We start from the raw sequence: 24,250 nt of genomic DNA on the forward strand, positions 1-24,250 counted from the left end.
GGTGCCTTTTACGGGGAACACTGATTTCCAGTTTGGGTACTCGGGTATATCAAACAGGGTTTAAGACAGCGTCACCTCACTTCCTGAAGTTTACTGCACAGCTCCACCTTTTGTTTTGCGTATGTGTCCATACTACGTATTACGGTAAGGGAAACCGAGAACCGATTTCAAAATAAACGCGATCTTCAATGGAACGTGATTTCAACATTACCCTACAATTTTAGTCTGCCATTGACGATATAATAAATAATGGAATAAAAAAACATGCCAATATAGAAATGAAAAATAACTTTTAAATGACAAAAATAGTCAAATATGGCAAACCCACATACGTAAACTCGCTTAACCAAATTAGAAAATTAAGACTTCAAGATATGTAAAGGTGATTTGAGAGGGGGGAAATGGTTTGCATAAAGTGATGTCAAAACGCTGATATCCAAAATCAGAGTCACTTACTTACCCTATACTGCCTGAGTAATGGTGTCAAAATTACTCTGTGGAAACTGAATTTACTTGCAATGGCTGTACACTTCTTTTGAAATTGTAATTTCTAAATGTGGTTATGCATAAGTATTTCATACTTGAATATTTCTGCCTTTGGCAGTTTTTAATTTGTATTTAATGTTTATTTCTGTATTGATATTTATCTCATGGTATATTACATCATTGATCACCGACTCACGTTGATTAATGTTAAAATTACATTCACAACTAGATTGCTAGATTGCTTTTATTTTGGATTTAGGTCTAAGTTTCCCGTACCGTAATGTGTAGCACATACACGTAATGCAAACTAAGGTGGGGGCTGGCTTGACTGAGTGTCTTAAAGTGGTACAAAGTCCGTTTATTCCCTCCCCTTCTACTCCTCAGCCAGTTAAAATATGAATCTAAACACCATGTGATCAAATGAAAGCGCTGAAAAGACCATACACCACAGATTAGTGTGTAAGGAGGCAATGAATGCAGATTTTCTCTGGTAGCTGAAAGTGAAACTTAATTTGACTGGACAAAATGGCGCTGCAGCTGATTCAGCTGGATCAAGAAAAGCTGAGCTGTTCCATTTGTCTGGACCTCCTTAAAGATCCAGTCACTATTCCCTGTGGCCACAGCTACTGCATGGACTGCATCAAAAACTGCTGGGATGAGAAGGAAACACACAGCTGCCCTCAGTGCAGGCAGACTTTCACACCGAGGCCTGTCCTGGTGAAGAACATGATTTTAGGTGAGTTAGTGGAAGACTTAAAGAAAGCAGAACATTCAACAGCTTCATCTGATCATACCTTTGCTGGACCTGGAGATGTGGCCTGTGATTTCTGTTCAGAGAGGAAGCTGAAAGCCTCCAAGTCCTGCCTGGTGTGTATGGCCTCTTACTGTGAGCAGCACCTGCAGCCTCACTACAACGTAGCTCCATTAAAGAAACACAAGCTCATCAAAGCCACTTCAAAGCTTCAGGAGAACATCTGCCCTCGCCATGATGAGGTGATGAAGATCTTCTGCCGCACTGATCAGCAGTGTATCTGTTATCTCTGTTTAATGGATGAACACAAAGACCATGTCACAGTGTCAGCTGCAGCAGAAAGAGCCGAGAAACAGAAAGATCTTGAAACAAATCAGCAAAATGTCCAACAGAGAATCCAGAACAGAGAAAAAGATGTGAAGGTGCTCCAAGAGCAAGTTGAGGCTATGAATCTTTCTGCTGATAAAGCTTTCAGAGAATGTGATAAGGCTTTCAAAAATTTGATCAGTCTCATTGAGAAAAAAAGCTCTGAGGTGAAGCAGCAGATCAGATCCAAGCAAAAATGTGAACAGAACAGAGTCAAAGAGCTTCAGGAGAAAATAGAGCAGGAGATCAGAGATCTGAGGAGGAGAGACACTGAACTGCAGCAGCTCTCACTGACAGAGGATCACCTCCATTTTCTGAAAAACTACTCCTCACTGTCACATCAGAGTGCATCTACAAACGTACCCACCTACAACAATCTTACTCTGCAGTACTTTGAGGATGTGACTGCATCTGTGTCACGGACCAGAGATAAAGTGAAGGCTCTTCTCAGTGATGAGTGGCCAAAAATCTCAGTTGGAACGACCAAAGCAGATATCTTACTGCCTCAAGTAGAACCCAAAACCAGAGACGATTTTTTGAAATATTCTTGTCAGATAACACTGGATATAGATACAGTGAACACACTTTTATCATTGAGTGACAGCAACAGAAAAGTAACACTGATGAGTAGAAACCAGTCATATCCAAGTCATCCAGACAGATTCCTTGTTTGCCGGCAGGTCCTGAGCAGAGAGGGTCTGACTGGACACTGTTACTTGGAGGTGAAGTGCAACGGGATGGTTGGAGTAGCTGTTGCATACAAGGATATCAGCCGTAGAGGGACGGTGAAGGAATGTGGATTTGGATTTAATGACAAATCCTGGGCATTAACAGTTTCAGGCAGTGGTTACAACTTCAAACACAACAACATTTCCACTCTCATCTCAGGCCCTCTGTCCTCCAGAATAGGAGTATATTTGGATCACAGGGCAGGAACTCTTTCTTTCTACAGCATCACTGAGACCATGAATCTCCTCCACAGAGTCCAGACCAGGTTCACTCAGCCTCTCCATGCTGGACTGTGGCTTCCACAAAGTGCTGGAGACACTGCTGAGCTGTTTGACTTCAAGTAGATAAGAGATATTGAACTGTGCAATACAGTATTTGTTAAGATGTATGTATGTACACTATCAAAGATCTTTATGTATGTTATGATTTGTACCTTATTTTTTTCTGTTTACAAAATAATTTTTCAATAATTTAATAACTAATGTATGTATGTAAATATTGTACTTTACTTTCAAACTCATAACTAAAACATTTATCAAAATTAGATTTTTCAGAAATTCTCAATTTATACAGTGTGTTGAGAAATAATGATAAAAACTGTTGTCACTAGTTTAACCGTGGGAAACAAAAAGAAAAATGCAAAAGAATGACACAATATGTGTCTATGATGACATGTAGGTTTGAATAATTTCGTTTGATGTACTTTTATTTTTACAAAAAAAAAGATTTTATATAGGATACCTTTTTTTAATTTACAAAAAAGCAAAGCATTGGAGTTTTCGCCCACATGAGATGCGCTGCCTTGGATCCTCCAAGATCCTGGGTCCTGAAACTTAGTTCACTTTTATTTATATAACGCCAAACTACAACAGTTGCCTCAAGATTCTTTTTATTTTAAGCCAAGACCCTACTTTAAGATCAAGAAAACTGAAAAAACCCCAACAATCAGAAGATCCCCTTTGAGCGAGCACTTTGGCGACAGTAGGAAAGAAAAACTTCCTTTTAACAAGAAGAACCCTCCAGCAGAAGGGCTTGTGTACACACAAAGCCTGAAGAAATTCATCTTTCTTTTCGAACCACTTGGAGAGCTCTATGGTTTCATTCGGCTTCATCTGGCCATCACTCCTCGAGAAGATCTGCTTAGCAGGTGCTGCAGTTTCACACTCTTTGCCTGCCTGCAGGGAGTTACTGATAATAGATACAACAACATGAAAGTTTGACTCAAGCCTGCCTTTTATCAATGGTTCAGATTGCTGATGATGTAATGCTGTGGTGATTATGTTCTCGGCACACTTTGGGCCCTGTAGTACCAACTGAGCATTATTTAAACCCCTTAACATACCTAAGCAGGAAACTCTCCATATTGTCAATATGGAGCAAAATGGAGCAGAATTCTGGACAAATGTATCAGTTTCCATCTGGTATATCATACAGACATATGGCTAGTATAGAGTAATGGATCTAAATGATCATCAGTTCCCAAAAGCTGTTAAATTTGTTTTTTGAAAATCATTCCAGAAATGAAGTAACCTTGGAAAATCCCAAAATATAAGTGTAAAATCCTCAATCCAAAGCCCCTACAGCAAAATTACCAAATTCAAATTTTCAAATTCAAATTTTATTTGTCACGTACACAGTCATACACAGTACGATATGTAGTGAAATGCTTGGACAACTGCTCGTGACCTAAAGAAAACAAAAAAGGAAAAGGCTATGAATAAGATAGGAAATAAATATGAAAAATTAAAAAGGGTAAATTTAACTAAGAAGGAATAAAATATAAATTAAGGTTAAAAATGAAATAACTGTACAACACAAATTAGAATGAAGGGTAAATTTAACTGGGAAGAATAAGATAAAGATAAATATATAAATTAAAGTTGAAAATAAAATAACTGTACAACAAAATACACAATATAGAACTATATAAGAATGTATGAAGAAATCTAAATATAAATAAATATATACACAATAACAGCAGCTGTACAAGTATTAACCGGAAATGAAAAATATAGTGACCAGTGTTGTGCAAAAAAACAATGTGTGCAAAAACAATGTCCAGAAAGTCCAGTGTGTGTGTGTAAGAACCATATGTGTGGGTCAGTACTGTGTGGTGGTGTGATTGAGAGACCGTATCGCCTGCGGGAAGAAGCTCCTCCTCAGTCTCTCTGTGTTGGTCTTCAGGGAGCGGAATCGCTTTCCTGACCTCAGCAGAGAGAACAGTCTGTTGTTGGGATGGCTGAGGTCCTTCACGATCTTCCTGGCCTTGGTCCGGCACCGCCTGCTGTAGATTGAGTGCAGGTCAGGGAGCTCGGAGCGGATGGTGCGCTCAGCTGACCGCACAACCCTCTGTAGAGCTCGTCTGTCCTGCATGGTGCTGTTCCCGAACCAGGTTAAGATGTTTCCCGCCAGGATGCTCTCTATGGTGCATGAGTAAAAGTTCCTGAGCACCTTGGAGGGCAGTTGGAAGTCTCTCAAGCGTCTGAGGTGGTAGAGACGCTGTCGGGCCTTTTTCACCACGGTGTTGATGTGACAGGACCATGACAGGTCCTGCGTGATGTGAACTCCGAGGTATTTGAAGCTGTCCACTCTCTCCACTGGGCACTCGTTGATGACGGGGGTCTGGTAGTTCCTCTCCTGCTTAGTGCTGAAGTCCACTATCAGCTCCTTTGTCTTACTGACGTTTAGAAGGAGGTTGTTCCTCTGGCACCAGTTCTCCAGATTCCTAATCTCCTTCAGGTAGGCCGTCTCGTTGTTATCAGAGATCAGGCCCACCACGACGGTGTCGTCAGCAAACTTGATGATGGTGGTGGAGCTGGTAGTGGCCACACAGTCATATGTGTACAAAGAGTACAGCAGGGGGCTCAGAACACACCCCTGGGGGGCTCCAGTGCTGAGAGTGGTGGAGGCTGAGACATGTCCGCCCATCCTTACTGCCTGTGGTCTGCCAGTTAGGAAGTTGGAGATCCACTGACACATAGATGAGCTGAGTCCCAGATGCTCCAGCTTGGTGGTGAGTGTGGCGGGAATTATGGTATTAAATGCAGAGCTGTAGTCTATGAAGAGCATTTTAACATAATTCCCCCTTCTAGTGTCCAAGTGAGTGAGTGATGTGTGGAGGAGATGAGAGATGGCATCGTCTGTGGAACGATTTGGACGGTAAGCGAACTGTAGTGGGTCCAGTGTGTCTGGTAGTGAAGAAATGATGAAGTCTCTGACCAGGCGTTCAAAGCACTTCATCACTACTGAGGTGAGGGCTACAGGGCGATAGTCATTGAGAGAAGCAGGGTGGGGTTTCTTCGGGACAGGAACAATGATGGACTCTTTGAAGCATGTGGGGATCACCGACTGAGATAAAGAGATGTTGAATATCTCAGTGAACACAGGAGCTAGCTGGTATGCGCAGTCTCTTAGGATACGACCTGGGATGCCGTCTGGTCCTGCTGCTTTCCTGGTGTTCACTCTTTTGAAGGCTCTCCTTACTTCATGCTCGGAGATGACGAGCACGTTTCCGGTGCTGGCAGTATCTTCCTGTCTGCAGCCGTTAGCGCCGCTAACACTAGCATTGTTGGAGACCTTAGTTGCAGCCTCGAAGCGAGCATAGAAAGTGTTCAGCTCGTCTGCCAGAGTCACGGCCGCGTTCGTCATACCGGTTGTTGGTGCTTTATAGTCCGTTATTGTCCTTAGTCCCCGCCACAGGCTCCTAGAGTCACTCTGTTGGAGTTGTGACTCTAGTTTCCTCCCGTAGCGCTGCTTCGCCTCTTTCACCGCCCTCCGCACGTTATATGACGCGGCTTTGTACGGGTCCATGTCCCCCGTCGTGAGTCCCGTGTTGTAGGCAGCGGTGCGGGATCTCAGAGCGTCGCGGATGGTTTTATCCACCCACGGCTTCTGGTTGGGAAACGTTGTGATAGTCTTTGTCTCCACGGTATCATCCGCTAGTTTCCCGATGAATCCCACAACCGCTTCCGTAAACACGTTGACGTCATCGTCGGAGCTGTTTCTGAACATGCCCCAGTCTGCATCATCGAGTGCGTCCTGTAACGCGGCCACCGATTGATCCGTCCAGCGCGCGACCTTCCTCTGAACCGGAACTTCCTGTTTCAGCCTTTGTTTATATTTTGGCATGAGGAAGATGGCGGCGTGATCAGATTTGCCAAACGGAGGGCGGGATTGTGCCTTGTAGCCGTCCTTGACCGTAGTGTAGCAGTGGTCCAGTGTCCTTTCACCCCTGGTGGGGCAGGTGATGTGTTGATAAAAGTTCGGCGCTGCGCGTTTGAGGTTGGCGCTATTAAAGTCCCCCGTCACAATAAGCGCAGCGTCCCGGTGTTGTGTCTGGTGCTGTGTGAGTGCCTCATGCAGCTCGCATAAGGCGGTGACCGTGTCCGCTTGTGGTGGAATATAAACGGCACTTACAATGACCGATGTAAATTCCCGAGGTAGATAAAAAGGACGACACATGATGGACAGTAGTTCCAGATTTGGTGTGCAGGAGCGTGTGAGAGGAACAACGTTCGCACTGTTGCACCAGTTGTTGTTCACCATTAAACACACGCCGCCTCCCCTTGACTTCCCCGAGTCCCGTGTCCTGTCCATGCAGTGAACCGAGAAGAACTCGGCCGGCTGGATGGCGTGGTCCGGCACCGCTGGGTTCAGCCATGTCTCGGTGAAGCAGAGGAGATTGCAGTCCCGAATGTCTCTCTGGAACTTTATCCTGGCCCTGAGGTCGTCAAGCTTGTTCTCCAGTGACTGGACGTTGGCGAGCAGGATGCTAGGCAGAGGTATGCGGTGTGCACGAGCTCTCAGCCTGTTCCTGACGCCGGCTCGCTTCCCTCTAGGCCGCCGCCGCTTCCCTTTGTTCTCCCTCGAGATCTCACTCGGCCAGCTCGGATCCGGAGTTAAAAACTTCGAATTGTGAGTACATTGTATACCAATAGAAACAAGAGTGTCACTGTCATACCTAATGTACCCAATGGTGATGATTTTGCCGATTTAGAAACGCTGAAAACTAACTTAAAAAACAAAGACAAAGAAAAAGTGGTCGGAGCAGTCGTGACGGCAGCCGACCTCACCGGCGCCATCTTCATCATATCTTGAAATAATAATAATGGGTATATTGAAATATCTCATTTTTATTTTCACTTTGCTAGTTTACTTCCTGCTTTAAATTTTGCCTTATTATGAAAACATTTTTCATCTGTTATACTCCTACTTAAATTAGTATAGACCTACAGTATGTACGTTTTTGTCATGGTGCTGGGTTGACCCAGCGTTTTGCCTTTGTCATTATGTTTTATCAGATTTGATGTTAATTTCTTCATGGTTATTAGTATGTAGGTTTCATTCTCAGGGTTTCCAGTCCTAAGGTTTATTTCCCGTGTCGTCCCCCTTCGTGTCCATGAGTTTGTTTTATGAATTTCCTGTTTTACTTTGAAGGTCTGTGTCTGTTATCACTGTGTTCAGCTTGTATCCTCCCGTCATCTTGTGAATTAGGATCATCTGTGTGTCATTGCCTGATAACCGTGTGTGTGTGTGCGCTCTTTGTCGGCTCGTCTCTGTTTCATGGTGTTTTGTTTTTTGGTCTGTGTCTCTCTGCCCTTCACCCAGTTTCATTATGATTTAAGGTTTGCTCTTTAGTTTTCCCAGTTTAGGTTTCTTCAGTAGCTCATTGCCTCTTTTTCTCCCCTTGCCACTTTGTAAATGAACATTCACTCATATCAGTCTTTTGCCTGCATTTTGGGTCCTTTTCCACCAACACCACACGGCTCGCCCCGGCAGCCGTGACATTTTTTAAGATTTTACTTTTTTAATTTCATCATTAATGCTCTACTGTAAATGTCTCTTAACAAAAGGTTCCATTCATCATGTTAGTGATATTTTATTTCTTGAAACAAGAAAGTTTAGTGTACATTGCTCACTTTATTTCACAAACAGCAGTAAATAAAAAAAGGTTCATGAAAACATAACTGAAATTAAACATTTTACAATCCACCAACTTAAGTATAGAAATTTAAAAAACAAAAATAGAAGCAACAATTATAATAAAAGTGCCAAAAAATATATTCTGTTCATCTAAACGTTTCCAGTGGGAGAAACATTACATCAGTTATCCAAGTGACTTCTTCAGTCTCAGCTGACTGCAGTTTCCCCCGACCTTATAAACAGTACATATTCACAATAACTGAAACTAGCCCACTGAATGAATAATAGTATGTGAGGTCAGTTTCTTTATCAATAATATGCAAATTGTCATGAGCATTTCTCCTACTGAAAACGTTATGTCCAGATAAACAGAATCAGCTTTTTAGGATTTCCTTACCTGGATGATTGAGCATGCATCAAGATATAATAACCCTGATTCCAACATATCTGATACATAATTACTTTTTTCTCTAATTTTAAATATACTGCAGTTATTTTTATATGACTTTGTTTTTTTGCTAATGTTACAACAAAACAGTGGTTAAATGAATATTGTTTTGCCAAATAAACAGTTTTACCCAAATAGCTATTGAAAACAACACAATCAAAGAAATTAAAGAACACACTTATATCCATAAGGATTCATCTCTAACAGGTGCAGGATAGATAAACACATCTCAACAAGTAGCACATGGCATCAAATTTCACTATTTTATGTTTATTCTCTTCTTGAGCCCCCACACCTCAGCAGTGTGTCCAGCACTTTGTGGAAGCCACAGTCCAACATAGAGAGGCTGAGTGAACCTGGTCTGGACTCTGTGGAGGAGATTCATGGTCTCAGTGATGCTGTAGAAAGAAAGAGTTCCTGCCCTGTGATCCAAATATACTCCTATTCTGGAGGACAGGGGGCCTGGGATGGGAGTGGGAATATTGTTGTGTTTGAATTCATAACCGCTGCCTGAAACTGTTAATGACCAGGATTTGTCATTCAATCCAAATCCACATTCCTCTCTGGTCCCTCTACGGCCAATATCCTTGTATGCAACAGCTACTCCAACAGTCCCGTTGCACTTCACCTCCCAGTAACAGTGTCCAGTCAGACCCTCTCTGCTCAGGACCTGCCGGCAATCAAGGAATTTGTCTGGATGACTTGGATATGACTGGTTTCTACTCATCAGTGTTACTTTTCTGTTGCTGTCACTCAGTGACAACAGTGTGTGTGCTGTATTTGGATCGAGAGTGATCTGACAAGAATGTTTCAAAAAGTCGTGTCTGGTTTTGGGTTCTCCTTGAGGCAGTAAAATATCTGCTTTGGTCGTTCCAACTGAGATTTTTGACCACTCATCACTGAGAAGAGCCTTCACTTTATCTCTGGTCCGTGACACAGATGCAGTCACATCCTCAAAGTACTGCAGAGTAACATTGTTGTAGGTGGGTACGTTTGTAGATGCACTCAGATGTGACAGTGAGGAGTAGTTTTTCAGAAAATGGAGGTGATCCTCTGTCAGTGAGAGCTGCTGCAGTTTAGCGTCTCTCCTCCTCAGATCTCTGATCTCCTGCTCTATTTTCTCCTGAAGCTCTTTGACTCTGTTCTGTTCAAATGTTTGCTTGGACCTGATCTTCTGCTTCACCTCAGAGCTTTTTTTCTGAATAAGACTGATCAAGTCTTTGAACATCTTCTCAGTTTGCATTAACGCTTTATCAGCAGAAAGATTGATAGCCTCCACTCTTTCATGAAGCGCCTTCACATCTTTCTCTCCGTCCTGAACTCTTTGAAGAAATTTTTGTCGATTTCTTCCAAGCCCTTTCTGCCTCTCAGCTCTTTCTGCTGCAGCTGACACTGTGACATGGTCTTTGTGTTCATCCATTAAACAGAGATAACAGATACACTGCTGATCAGTGCGGCAGAAGATCTTCATCACCTCATCGTGGCGAGGGCAGATGTTCTCCTGAAGCTTTGAAGTGGCTTTGATGAGTTTGTGTTTCTTTATTGGAGCTACGTTGTAGTGAGGCTGCAGGTGCTGCTCACAATAAGAGGCCATACACACCAGGCAGGACTTTGAGGCTTTCCGCTTCCTCACAGAACAGAAATCACAGGCCACATCTCCAGGTCCAGCAAAGGCATGATCAGGTGAAGCAGCTGGAAGTCCTGCTTTCTTTACGTCTTCCACTAACTCAGCAAGCATGCTGTTTTTCACCAGGTCAGGTTTCAGTGTGAAAATCTGCCTGCACTGAGGGCAGCTGTGTACTTCCTTCTCATCCCAGCACTTTCTGATGCAGTCCATGCAGTAGTTGTGCCCACAGGGAATAGTGACTGGATCCTTTAGAAGCTGCAGACAGATGGAACAGCTCAGTTTGTCTTGATCCAGCTGAATCAGTTGCTGCGCCATGTCTCCTCACCACGACTGTAAAAGATTTCCTTTCTTTTACCGGATGCAAATATGCACTGAAATTTGAACTCAAGGTCCTTTTGAGGGAAGTCTGTGACATCTCACTTTCAGTTACCAGATAAAAGCTGCTTTCGTTTCTTTGATGTAGACACTGACCTGAGCGTAGGGTGTGACTAATGTCTGAGTGAGCAGTATATAAACTGAGTGGGGCTTAGACACGTGTGCTTTATTCCAGGAAAGGGCCTAGACAGACTGGTCTTGTAATTTGATACAGTACTGTTCTCACCATTTCAGCTGTGCATTTGTTAGTGGGTATTGTGTATATTTTCTATCTAATAAGTATAAGGGTTGTGAGTTTTCTGCTAGTTAATGTGAGTTATGTATTTTTATTTAAACAGGAAACCACCCCACTCTAACTGTTGATGGACTCATATAGAGGATAATTTTCACTGTAAGGTTTTAATTGTTTTTTTTAAGAATTCAATTTGTTCAGAATAACAAAGAATAATAAAGGACCTTTAAATATATTTTGTGCTTTGTCCTGAGCTCATTTTACCAGACACCACATATGAATAATGGCAGTCAATTAGTTTTTATAGTAGTTTTTGCTATTTTACTTTAGTTTTTATAGTAGGTTTTAATAGAGCTCATGCAATAGCTGTGCGCACAGGGAATAGTGACTGGATTTAGTAGTTCCTGACAGATGGAACAGCTCAGTTTTTCTCGATGCAGTTCAATTACTTGCTGCACCATTTCTCCTGCCCTCAAACGACGTCTTACTTTCTGTTTCAAGATAAAACTTGTTTTTGTCTCCTTGATGCAAAGACACTGATCTAAAGCATATGGAAATTTTCTGTTTTGCGTCTTATTACACGACTGGCAGATCAGTAGTCTGGGAGGAGCTTAGAAAGGTGTGCTTCATTCCAGGAAAGGGAGTATTCAGATTGATGTGAAACTGAAAGTGTTTCAGATAAAAACAGAAATGTAATCGAATGTTTACAGTGGAAACTGTTACTGGACAATTCAGAAGGACTGGATTAGTAATACTAAATATTAGTAACATTCAACCTTAATTCTTTGTTATCCCAGTAACAATTAAAACTGTTTGTTGTTTTGTTTTTTTTTTTAAAGTGCTGTCCTTTCTAGGAATCATAACTGGGTTTCACAAGGGACGTATCGATCACAGGCGTAGACAGCCACACATTTCTTTGTAAGATTGACATGATGTAAGTAAGTAAAGTTAATTTATATAGCACCTTTCACAGACATGGTCACAAAGTGCTTTACAAGAAAGGTAAGAAAACACAATACACTCATAAATACATCATAAAAACCATGGTCTATATAAAGCTTTTTGAAGGTCTCCACAGAGTCCAGACATCATAAAAATAGAGGAAGTGCATTCCACAGTCTGGATGCAACAGCTTGGAAAGATCGGTCCCCTCAAGTTCTAAAATGAGTGTGGGGGACCACTAAAAGGTTTTGATTAGATGACCTCAGGTTACGAGAAGAGGTATGTGTACGAATCAAATCAGCAATATTGGAAGGGGTCTGTCCCTGTAATGCTCTAAAAGTTCAAACTATAATTTTAAAATGGAACCTAAATCTGACTGGTTCGACCAGCGACTTTAAAACAGGGGTCATATGAGCTCCCTTGTTCGAGCAGGTCAGTAGCCTCCCTGCAGAGTTTTGAACAACCTGTAGACGAGCTAGCCCTTTCTCGTTTAGACAAGTAAACAGGCTGTTACAGTAGTCAAGTCTTGTAGAGACAAAAGTACGGAATTATGATCTCAAGTTCACTTGTTGACACGATGGATCTAAGTTTGGAAATGTTCCTCAAGTGGAAAAAGCAGGTTCTTACTGATTTAAATGTCCCTCCAAAGAAAAAGCTTAATCAAAAATAACACCTAGATTTCTAAGGTTATGCTTCTATAAGGAACCTAAATCACCTAATCACTGTTTAATATCAGTTATTGCACTGTCTGGTGCAATAATCAAAGTTTCTGTTTTCTCTGGGTTTAGCTGTAAGGAATTATTGTTCAACCATTATTTAATGTTGGTTAAACAGTCAGAGCGGAGAGGTTATGAACTTCAGAAGGCTTAAATGAGTAGTATAGCTGAATATCATCAGCAAAAAGATGATAAGATACATCAGGAAACTGCCGTATTATCTGGCTTAAAGGAAGAATGTATATTAAAAACAGAATAAGTCCCAGCACGGAGCCCTGAGGAACTCCACACAGCAGCTCTGTAGATTCCGACATGACATGTAGGATGAAAACCAGTCTAGAACAGAGCCAGACATCCCAACCAGGTCTATCAGTCAGTTTATCAGGATGGTATGATCAACTGTGTCAAGGGCTGAGGTAAAGTCTAACAAGACTCGAGCTGTGTCCCAATTCAGGGGCCGCACACTTCAGAGTACCCGGCCTTCGCGGTCTACGAGCGAGAAGACGCAGACACACCACACTGACACCAGTGAACAGCCAGGGAGTGGACATTGAGATAGTGGACTCTTATAGGTACCTGAATAATAAACTGGACTGGAGTCACAACACTGATGCTCTCTACAGGAAGGGTCAGAGCAGACTCTACCTGCTGAGGCGGCTGAGGTCATTTGGAGTACAGGGAGCGCTTTTAAAGACCTTCTATGACTCTGTGGTGGCATCTGTCATTTTTCACAGTGTGGTATGTTGGAGCAGCAGTTTATCGGCAGCTGAGAGGAAGAGGTTGGATAAACTCATCAGGAAGGCCAGCTCTGTTCTGCGAGGCACCCTGGACCCAGTGCAGGTGGTGGGAGACAGAAGGACTCTGGCCAAAATAACATCTCTGATGGACAGAGTCTCCCACCCCATGCATGTAAATGTTGCTGAACTGCAGAGCTCCTTCAGTGACAGACTGCTGCATCCTCGATGCATGAAGGAGCGTTTCCGCAGGTCCTTCCTCCCTGCAGCTGTCAGACTGTACAATCAGAACTGCCCCCAACAAACACAGATGTTTACATCTGCACTGTAACTGCAACAATTTAATCAACTGATTCGCACTATAACCTGGTTTGCCTCTTATCTGTAGTTATTTTTATTTAATTTGATAACTGTACAGTACTCTGTTTATAGTAATCATTGTCCTTAATGTAAATATGTAAGAAAAATTGTGTATGTTTCTGTTCTGTGTCCTGTTTGTTGTATATGTGTCTTTTTGGCTGCTGTTACAACCAAATTTCCCCTTGTGGGACAATTAAAGGATTATTCTATTCTTCTATTCTAAAAGGAAAGACGCACATGGACTGCTAACTCTGAAAGGAAATAAAGTGTGATTTAAGTCATTCAGTAACTCATAATACATGAACTCAGGAAACTCTAACAGAAACTCACCTCAGCTGCCGCCCCATGAGGGAGTGAAGAAGGAGTTAGCTGTAGGTGAATGCAGTCCTTATATAACTGGTTACAGGTGAGTGCAATTAAGGGCAAGCACCACACCCAATCAAAGGTGAGGAAAAGAAACTAGGTGCATCTGGTGAAGTGAGTGCACTGAAAGGTGAGTCTTTACAACATCTATATGACTGAATAAGAATATTTACATCATTTCCAGTAAAAAGTAGAGAACTGTCAAATATGATGGAGAACCTCCCAGCAGTAGTCTCAGTTATTATGCGTCTGAGTTTTTAACTTCCAAGGTGTTTGTTTAGAACTAAAGTTGAGTTCAAAAAAGACAATTATGATCACTCAAAAGTGCATGCTCGACAAACACGTTGCCAATGTTGAGGCCCAAGGAAAAGACAAGTTCCAAGGTATGGCCTTTTAAATGGGTTGGACCAGAGACATGTTGGACAAAGTCAAAAGAATTGGATACAGATAAAAGTTCTGCTGCAGAGTTTGATGAGGCATCATCAATATGAATGTTAAAATCCCCAAGAATCAAAACTTTCTCCAGCTGGATAATAGAAGATTAGAAGTTCGTAAAATCCTTTAAGAACACAGCAGCAGAGACAGGAGGGCGATAGACTGAAACTGTCATGTCAAACTGTCAAAGATAAAATATGTTCGTAGAGCCAACCTTAATTTTTTTGACTCAAAAGAAGAACAGTTTTTTAGTTTGCATATCTCTGCATGTGTAACTGTCCTTAAAGACAACAGCAAGTCCTCCACCACGGTGACGTAAATGGGAGGCGCCCAAGTAAGAGCAGCCAGCAGGGCGCAGTTTGTTTAGGTGAATAAACTTGCCATCCCTCTGCCATGTTTCAGTGAGAAACAGAAAAAAAACAGGGAGGGGGGAAGGGGGGGGGGTTTCTGTGAAGAGCTTATTCAGAGAGAAGGATTTGTTTGCGATGGAGCGGATGTTCAAGAGCAGAGTCCAACTAAATACTGGCAGCGCAGGTTTCACATCAGATTGTCGAAGTGGGACTGACAGCAAACACCTTGTCCGATCGCATGGTCTCCAGCAGCGCCGCAGACCTAGTATTGCATGTGAATTTCTAATTATAAAACGCAAACAACTACAAATGAATTATACTTGTGTAGGGACCCTTCATGTCATATTTCTCCACACCTTAAAATTAGGGAGGTTTCCTATGATGCACTGAGCATTTCTTCTTCACTCTGTTCACTCTCTTTTTGTTCCTGCACCACTTGTTACAGTCTAGCTGAGTAGCTGACTGTGTGAAGTATGAATAGTAGACCCAAGAGCAAACAAAATGGAACATGGAACATAACTTGAGTTAACAAAAAGTGAGCTGTTTAAAGCGGCTGATGGAGAAACACAAAGTAATGCACAAGGCAAAAAAAGACGAGAATAAACAACAACCGAAACTGGGGGAAAATAAATAAATATGAAACTTGGTATAGATACAAAGAGACCTGGACCATGGAGACATGGCACAAAAAACCACAGATGACCTGACACTGAACAAAGGAGGACAGAGGACTTAAGTACACAAAAATATAATGAGAGGATGGGGAACAGGTGGAAACACAGCTGGGACAAATCAGACCTAACTAGACAAGGGGAAGAAATCTGGACACACTGCATACTGGACAGAGACTTTCACAGTAAAACAGGAAGCAGAATGGAATGCAGACATGACAACACAACCTTGACAACATAAGACACACAAACATAAAACACAAAGGGTGAGGGAAACTTAAACACAGGGGCAGAAGACACAAGGAGAATCTGAAAAACAATAAACTATAACGGAAACTTAGGTTTAGTGGAAATGAACTTAGAGAACCTAAAGTACTTAAACATAAACCACAAACATCAAAATAAGCTAAAACTCAAAATGCTGGGTCAAAAAACCCAGGATTATGACACATCCATATTCTTCCACTTAAATTAGTGTAGACCTAAAGTTAGATTTGGATGTCTCAAGACAGGTCTTGGTCTCGAGACTTTGATGTGGTCTTGGTCTTGTCTTGGTCTAGACGGACTTTGGTCTCTGTCTTGTCTTGGTCTCACTGTCTCGGTCTTGCTGTCTCAGATCTAAATAGTGGTAAGGAGATTTGGAGTCAACAGTATCCATGACACACAACGTAACGTTCGATGATGTGTCATACGCAAAAGCATCAGCTCTAAGAGCCGTGCTTAGAGAGTGCTTTGTAGTGAATCAGAAGAGTCGACTCTCATTGAGCGAGAGCCGGCTCCTCAATTAATTTCCTTTCGTTGCTCAGCTCTCACACAGTGGCTCAGCTATGCTCCAATCCTTCCATATTGTGGCCAATCACATGCGAGGATATAGGATAATATCATTATGTGAAAAACAGAGAGGGTGAGAGACGTGACAGTCAAGTGGAGCGTGCGTCTGTCCTCTCAGTAAGTGAGTGAGACAGTAGACAGCAGTGAGGAGGGCTGTGCGAGTGCATCGCAAAAACACATAAATATGCCTGACACCTGTAAACGAAGCAGCATCTGGCTGCAGTTTATAGACTTTTTTGTGTTGGTCTCGGTCTTGGTCTAGTCTTGGTCTCAACACCCTCTGGGCTTGGTATTGTCTAATGTACATTTTTAAGGTTATACTTTTTTTAAATTTCATCATTATTTGAAATTGTTGAATGCTCCACTTTAAATGTCTCTTTACAAAAACCTCCATTCATCATGTTAGTGATATTTTATTTCTTGGAACAGGAAACTTTAGTGTACATTGCTCACTTTATTTCACAAACAGCAGTAAATAAAAAAAAAAGTTCATGAAAACATAACTGAAATTAAACATTTTACAATCCACCAACTTAAGTATAGAAATAAAAAGTACATTAAAACTGCAAAAACCATAATAACCCTGATTCCAACTTATCTGATACATAATTATTTTTTTCTGTAATTTTAAATACACTGAAGTTATTTTCATAGGAATTTATATTTATGGGAGTTTTTTCTGCTAATGTTACAACAAAACACTGGTTAAATATAAAATATATAAGAAATGAATATTGTTTGCCAAATAAACAGTTTTACCTGAATAGCTGGTGAAAACAAGAAAATCAAAGGAATTAAAGAATATACTTATATCCATAAGGATTCATCTCTAACAGGTGCAGGATAGATAAACACATCTCAACAAGTAGCACACGGCATCAAATTTTACTATTTTATGTTTATTCTCTTCTTGAGCTCACACACCTCAGCAGTGTGTCCAGCACTTTGTGGAAGCCACAGTCCAACATGGAGAGGCTGAGTGAACCTGGTCTGGACTCTGTGGAGACGATTCATGGTCTCAGTGATGCTGTAGAAAGAAAGAGTTCCTGCCCTGTGATCCAAATATACTCCTATTCTTGAGGACAGAGGGCCTGGGATGGGAGTGGAAATGTTGTTGTGTTTGAATTCATAACCGCTGCCTGAAACTGTTAATTACCAGGATTTGTCATTCAATCCAAATCCACATTCCTCTCTGGTCCCTCTACGGCCGAAATCCTTGTATGTAACAGCTACTCCAACAGTCTCGTTGCACTTCACCTCCCAGTAACAGTGTCCAGTCAGGACCTGCCACCATTCAAGGAATTTGTCTGGATGACTTGGATATGACTGGTTTCTACTCATCAGTGTCACTTTTCTGTTGCTGTCACTCAGTCACAACAGTGTGTGTGCTGTATTTGGATCGAGAGTGATCTGACAAGAATGTTTCAAAAAGTCGTCTCTGGTTTTGGGTTCTCCTTGAGGCAGTAAAATATCTGCTTTGGTCGTTCCAACTGAGATTTTTGGCCATTCATCACTGAGAAGAGCCTTCACTTTATCTCTGGTCCGTGACACAGATGCAGTCACATCCTCAAAGTACTGCAGAGTAAGATTGTTGTAGGTGGGTACGTTTGTAGATGCACTCAGATGTGACAGTGAGGAGTAGTTTTTCAGAAAATGGAGGTGATCCTCTGTCAGTGAGAGCTGCTGCAGTTCAGTGTCTCTCCTCCTCAGATCTCTGATCTCCTGCTCTATTTTCTCCTGAAGCTCTTTGACTCTGTTCTGTTCACATTTTTGCTTGGATCTGATCTTCTGCTTCACCTCAGAGCTTTTTTTTCTCAATGAGACTGATCAAATCTTTGAACATCTTCGCACTTTGCCTCAAAGCTTTATCAGTAGAAAGACTTATAGCCTCAACTTCCTCTTGAAGCACCTTCACATCTTTCTCTCTGTCCTGGATTCTCTGTTGGACATTTTGTCGATTTGTTTCAAGATCTTTCTGTTTCACAGCTGTTTCTGCTGCAGCTGACACTGTGACATGGTCTTTGTGTTCATCCATTAAATAGAGATAACAGATACACTGCTGATCAGTGCGGCAGAAGATCTTCATCACCTCATCATGGTGAGGGCAGAAGTTCTCCTGAAGCTTTGAAGCATCATTGATGAGCTTGTGTTTCTTTAATGGAGCTATGTTGTAGTGAGGCCGAAGGTGCTGCTCACAATAAGAGACCATACACACCAGGCAGGACTTGGAGGCTTTCCGCTTCCTTCCAGAACAGAAATCACAGGCCATGTCCCCAGGTCCAGCATAGGCATGACCAGATGAAGCAGATGTGAGTCCTGCTTTTAGATCTTCCACTAGCTCACCTAAAATTATGTTTTTCACCAGGACAGGCTGCGATTTGAAAGTCTGCCTGCACTGAGGACAGCTGTGGGTTTCCTTCTCATTCCAGCAAGTTTCGATACAGGTCATGCAGTAGCTGTGCCCACAGGGAATAGTGACTGGATCCTTTAGAAGTTGTAGACAGATGGAACACCTCAGTTTTTCTCGATACAGCTCAATTACTTGCTGCGCCATGTCTCCTCCGCTCAAACGACGTCTTACTTTCTGTTTCCAGAAAAAAGCCATTTTCATGCAGAGACACTGACCTGAGCAGATGGAAATTCTTTGCAAATTTTTTTGTTTTGCATCTTATCACATGACCGGCAGATCAGTAATGTCTGAAGTAAATAGTCTATAAACAGGGAGGAGCTTAAAACGGTGTGCTTCATTCCAGGAAAGGAAGTATTCAGATTGGTGTGAAACTGAAAGTGTTTCAGATGAAAACAGAATTGTAATTGTACGTTTACATTGGAAACTGTTACTCAAGAATTCACTAGGAATACAATTAGCAATACTAAATATTAGTAACATTCAACATTGATCCCTTTATGCCTTTATAGAGAAATATTAAATTGACTCAAATTTATAGGAAAAATGGACTTGTAGTTGTCAAAAAATAAACATTTTAGTACATTTAGTGTCCATTATATAATTTTAAATACTGGGAATGGAGCAGAATAGACTGGAGCCAATACAAGTTTAGAATAAGCTTAACAGTTGATGTGAGACATCACTAATGCTGAAGAGTTCTTTCAAGTCTGGCTTGAAACATACGGAATATACAGATTACAGGTCAAGCATTTAACATGTTAATAACAAATATAGGCCTAATTACTTATTAGAAAGCAACTTTCACATCTCTGTTTAGGTAAATGTATTATGGTTAAAAGATGCTTTGTTATCCCAATAACAATTAAAACTGTTTTTTAAAGTGCTGTTCTTTCTAGAAATCATAACTGGGTTTCAGTAGGGACGCATCCATCACAGGTGTAGACAGCCACACATTCCTCATTATAAAACGCAAACAACTACAAATGAATTATACTAGTGTAGGGACCCTTCATGTCATATTTCTCCACACCTTAAAATGAGAGAGGTTTCCTATGATGCACTGAGCATTTCTTCTTCTCTCTTTTGACTCCTTTTCTGTTTCTGCACCACTACTGTATTTAACACTTAGCAGTTATTAAACTCTCTTCGGTAGTTTGCCTTTTGTCTTGTCTCTCTCCTCTCTTTTCTTTCTCCTCACCCCCAGCTGGTCATGGTGGAGAGCTGCTCCTCCCAGAACTTGGTTCTCTTGGAAACTTCCTCCTGCTAAAAGGAGTTTTATCTCCCTGCTGTTGCCAAGTGCTTCCTCATAGTGACTGAACTAAATGTGAATAAAACTGAACTGAACTGAACTGAACTGACCTGACATGAAGTCATCATGGGTATAAATATCCTGTGAACCAGCCAAACAGCTAGACATCAGCCAGAGAAGGTAAATATAGAGGACAGTAACAAAATATCACCAATATTAACAGTATTGGAACTAAACAATGATAGAATTTAATAAATAGCTCATAATGGGATGAAAATCAAAACAGGAATCCAAGCTCAAAATACAACCTAAAAAGAACTCAACTTAGAAAATGTTTATTAAAAAAAAAAGAAAAGATAAAATCATACTGAGAATAAAGATTAACGCAGAATGGGGAAGGACAGAACATCGGCAGAACTGGGAAAAAAATACTGCAAACTCTGTAAATATTACTCTAAAACACAAACAAAATAATTAAAAAAAAAATAATCCAGACTCCTGAAAACTCAAAACACAGGAATCAATATATATGGCTACAGCTGAATCAAAACTACTGACTCATCCCAGAAACTAAATAACAAAGAATAATAATAAACTAAACAAAACTGTGAGACACAAACCCAGGGGCAATGACAAGTTCAGGCCTGTCAATGAACAGTGGTGCTAGAGGGCAGTAGCATTGGAAAATATCTGCTGGTGTCAGAGTGAAGGGCACATTATTCCACACTTAAGTTTATCAACTTTTTGTTTTTAATTTTCTTTATTTAAAACACAAAAAAGGAAGAAAGAGGAAAAGAGAAAAAAACAAATATTTTTGTTAATTATTTGAGCTAGAGCGTATGGATATTTCCTTTTTCTCAACTTGTCACATGACTGTGATAAGAGAGGGTGTGCCTAACGCCTGAGGTGAACAGTCTGTAAACAGAGAGGTAAATAGACGGGTGTGCTTAATTCCAGGAAAGGGAGCAGTCGGATTGGTGTGAAACTGAAAGTAACTTTTATAAGATATCTTTTTTTCATTTACAAATATAACAAATAAAAAAACATAACATTGGGGTTTGCCACGCGAGACATGCTGCTGTGCAGTCCTCCAAGATCTTTACACTTTTATTTATATAACGCCAAATAACAACGGTTGCCTCATGGCACTTTATATTTTAAGGCAAGACCCTGCTGTAAGATGGAGAAAACAGAGAAACCCTCAACAATCAGAAGACCCCCTATGAGCAAGTGGTTTGGCAACAGTGGGAAGGAAAAACATCTTTTTTTAATAGGACACACTTGTGTACACACAAAGCCTGAAGAAATCCATCATTTTTTTTTTCCACGTGGATGGAGAGCTTTAAGGTTTAATTCATCTGGCCATCACTCCACGACAAGATCTGCTTTGCAGGTGCTGCAGTTTCACACTCTTGGGTAGCTCTTTACCTGCCTGCAGGGAGTTACTGATAACAGATACAACAACATGAAAGTATGACTCAGTCCTGCCTTTCATCAACGGTTCAGAGTGCCGATGATGTAATGGTGTGGTGAATATATTCTTGGCATGCTTTGGGCCCTGTAATACCAACTGAGCATTATGGAAAAAATCAGCCTACCTAAGCAGGCAACTCTCCATATTGTCAATAGGGAGCAGAATTCTTAACAAATATATCAGTTTTCCATCTGATATATCATACAGACATATGGCTAATATAGAGTAATGGATCTAAATGATCATCAGTTCCAGAAATCTGTTAAATCCCTTTTGGAAAATCTTTTATGAAATGAAGTAACCTTGAAAAATCCCAAAATATACGTGTAAAATCCTTAATCAATTCCAAAGCCCCTACATCAAAATTTACATGAATTACTAATTAATAACGGACAACTCGTCTGTTATATTTAAATTTCTTTCCAATTCAACTTTAACATCCACATCCTCCTACTTAAATTAGTGTTGTAGAGCTATGTATGTTTTTAATATTACACTTTTTTAATTTCATCATTATTTGACATTTTTAAATGCTCTATTTTAAATGTCTCTTTACAAAGTTTACATTCATCATGTTAGTGATATTTTATTTCTTGAAACAGGAAACTTTAGTGTACATTGCTCACTTTATTTCACAAACAGCAGTAAATAAAAAAAAAAGTTCATGAAAACATAACTGAAATTAAACATTTTACAATCCACCAACTTAAGTATAGAAATAAAAAGTACATTAAAACTGCAAAAACCATAATAACCCTGATTCCAACTTATCTGATACATAATTATTTTTTTCTGTAATTTTAAATACACTGAAGTTATTTTCATATGAATTTATATTTATGTGAGTTTTTTTACAACAAAACTGGTTAAATATAAACTATATAGGAAATGAATATTGTTTTGCCAAATAAACAGTTTTACCCAAATAGCTATTGAAAACAACACAATCAAAGAAATTAAAGAATACACTTATATCCATAAGCATTCATCTCTAACAGGTGCAGGATAGATAAACACATCTCAACAAGTAGCACACGGCATCAAATTTTACTATTTTATGTTTATTCTCTTCTTGAGCTCACACACCTCAGCAGTGTGTCCAGCACTTTGTGGAAGCCACAGTCCAACATGGAGAGGCTGAGTGAACCTGGTCTGGACTCTGTGGAGACGATTCATGGTCTCAGTGATGCTGTAGAAAGAAAGAGTTCCTGCCCTGTGATCCAAATATACTCCTATTCTGGAGGACAGAGGGCCTGGGATGGGAGTGGGAATATTGTTGTGTTTGAATTCATAACCGCTGCCTGAAACTGTTAATGACCAGGATTTGTCATTCAATCCAAATCCACATTCCTCTCTGGTCCCTCTACGGCCAATATCCTTGTATGCAACAGCTACTCCAACAGTCCCGTTGCACTTCACCTCCCAGTAACAGCGTCCAGTCAGACCCTCTCTGCTCAGGACCTGCCACCATTCAAGGAATTTGTCTGGATGACTTGGATATGACTGGTTTCTACTCATCAGTGTTACTTTTCTGTTGCTGTCACTTAGTGACAACAGTGTGTGTGCTGTATTTGGATCGAGAGTGATCTGACAAGAATGTTTCAAAAAGTCGTCTCTGGTTTTGGGTTCTCCTTGAGGCAGTAAAATATCAGCTTTGGTCGTTCCAACTGAGATTTTTGGCCATTCATCACTGAGAAGAGCCTTCACTTTATCTCTGGTCCGTGACACAGATGCAGTCACATCCTCAAAGTACTGCAGAGTAAGATTGTTGTAAGTGGGTACGTTTGTAGATGCACTCAGATGTGACAGTGAGGAGTAGTTTTTCAGAAAATGGAGGTGATCCTCTGTCAGTGAGAGCTGCTGCAGTTCAGCGTCTCTCCTCCTCAGATCTCTGATCTCCTGCTCTATTTTCTCCTGAAGCTCTTTGACTCTGTCCTGTTCGGCTTTTTGCTTGGATCTGATCTTCTGCTTCCCTACAGAGCTTTTTTTCTCAATGAGACTGATCAAATCTTTGAAAGCCTTATCACATTCTCTGAAAGCTTTATCAGCAGAAAGATTGATAGCCTCCACTCTTTCATGAAGCATCTTCACATCTTTCTCTCTTTCCTGAATTCTTTGAAGAAATTTTTGTCGATTTCTTCCAAGCCCTTTCTGCCTCTCAGCTCTTTCTGCTGCAGCTGACACTGTGACATGGTCTTTGTGTTCATCCATTAAACAGAGATAACAGATACACTGCTGATCAGTGCGGCAGAAGATCTTCATCACCTCATCGTGGCGAGGGCAGATGTTCTCCTGAAGCTTTGAAGTGGCTTTAATGATCTTGTGTCTCTTTATTGGAGCTACGTTGTAGTGAGGCTGCAGGTGATGCTCACAGTAAAAGGCCATACACATCAGGCAGGACTTGGAGGCTTTCCGCTTCCTCCCAGAACAGGCCACATCTCCAGGTCCAGGATAGGCATGATCAGGTGAAGCTGTCAGATGTTCTACTTTCTTTAGGTCCTCCACTAACTCAGCTAACATGGTGTTCTTCACCAGAACAGGCCGCGGTGTGAAAATCTCTCTGCACTGAGGGCAGCTGTGTGTTTCCTTCTCATCCCAGTAGTTTTTGATACAGTCCATGCAGTAGCTGTGCCCACAGGGAATAGTGACTGGATGCTTTAAAAGTTGCAGACAGATGGAACAGCTCAATTTTTCTTGATCCAGCTGAATCGTTCGCTGTGCCATGTCTCCTCAATGTAAGTAACGTCTCCCCAGATAAAAGCTGCTCTTGTCTCTTTTA

General features: G+C 41.1%; 2 protein-coding genes and 1 pseudogene across 3 annotated transcripts; 1 reads left to right on the plus strand and 2 right to left on the minus strand.

The window, feature by feature from the left end:
- Positions 1–199: 199 nt before the first annotated feature.
- On the plus strand, positions 200–2,830 carry LOC309715393 (tripartite motif-containing protein 16-like). Its single transcript, XM_082548464.1, has one exon. It carries the CDS (start codon positions 1,012–1,014, stop codon positions 2,674–2,676), a length of 1,665 nt encoding a protein of 554 aa, XP_082404590.1. The 5' UTR covers positions 200–1,011; the 3' UTR covers positions 2,677–2,830.
- A 4,775-nt stretch (positions 2,831–7,605) lies between these two features.
- On the minus strand, positions 7,606–24,238 carry LOC309715647 (uncharacterized protein). Its single transcript, XM_082548923.1, has 3 exons — positions 22,523–24,238; positions 21,426–21,442; positions 7,606–10,652 (listed from the first exon to the last, which is right to left on the minus strand). The coding sequence occupies exons 1-3, from the start codon at positions 24,193–24,195 to the stop codon at positions 8,962–8,964; spliced, it is 3,381 nt and encodes a 1,126-aa protein (XP_082405049.1). The 5' UTR covers positions 24,196–24,238; the 3' UTR covers positions 7,606–8,961.
- Positions 17,150–19,185, minus strand: LOC309715870 (tripartite motif-containing protein 29-like; annotated as a pseudogene). Its single transcript has one exon. The product of its transcript is annotated as a tripartite motif-containing protein 29-like (transcript).
- Positions 24,239–24,250: the final 12 nt, after the last annotated feature.

This window comes from Aulonocara stuartgranti (assembly GCF_965226115.1).
Source record: "Aulonocara stuartgranti genome assembly, chromosome: 10".
NCBI classification, from domain to species: Eukaryota; Metazoa; Chordata; class Actinopteri; order Cichliformes; family Cichlidae; genus Aulonocara; species Aulonocara stuartgranti.

Excerpts from the sequence above, each read along its gene's own strand:
- LOC309715393 (XM_082548464.1), top strand. The coding sequence starts at position 1,012 with ATGGCGCTGCAGCTGATTCAGCTGGATCAAGAAAAGCTGAGCTGTTCC.
- LOC309715647 (XM_082548923.1), bottom strand. The coding sequence starts at position 24,195 with ATGGCACAGCGAACGATTCAGCTGGATCAAGAAAAATTGAGCTGTTCC.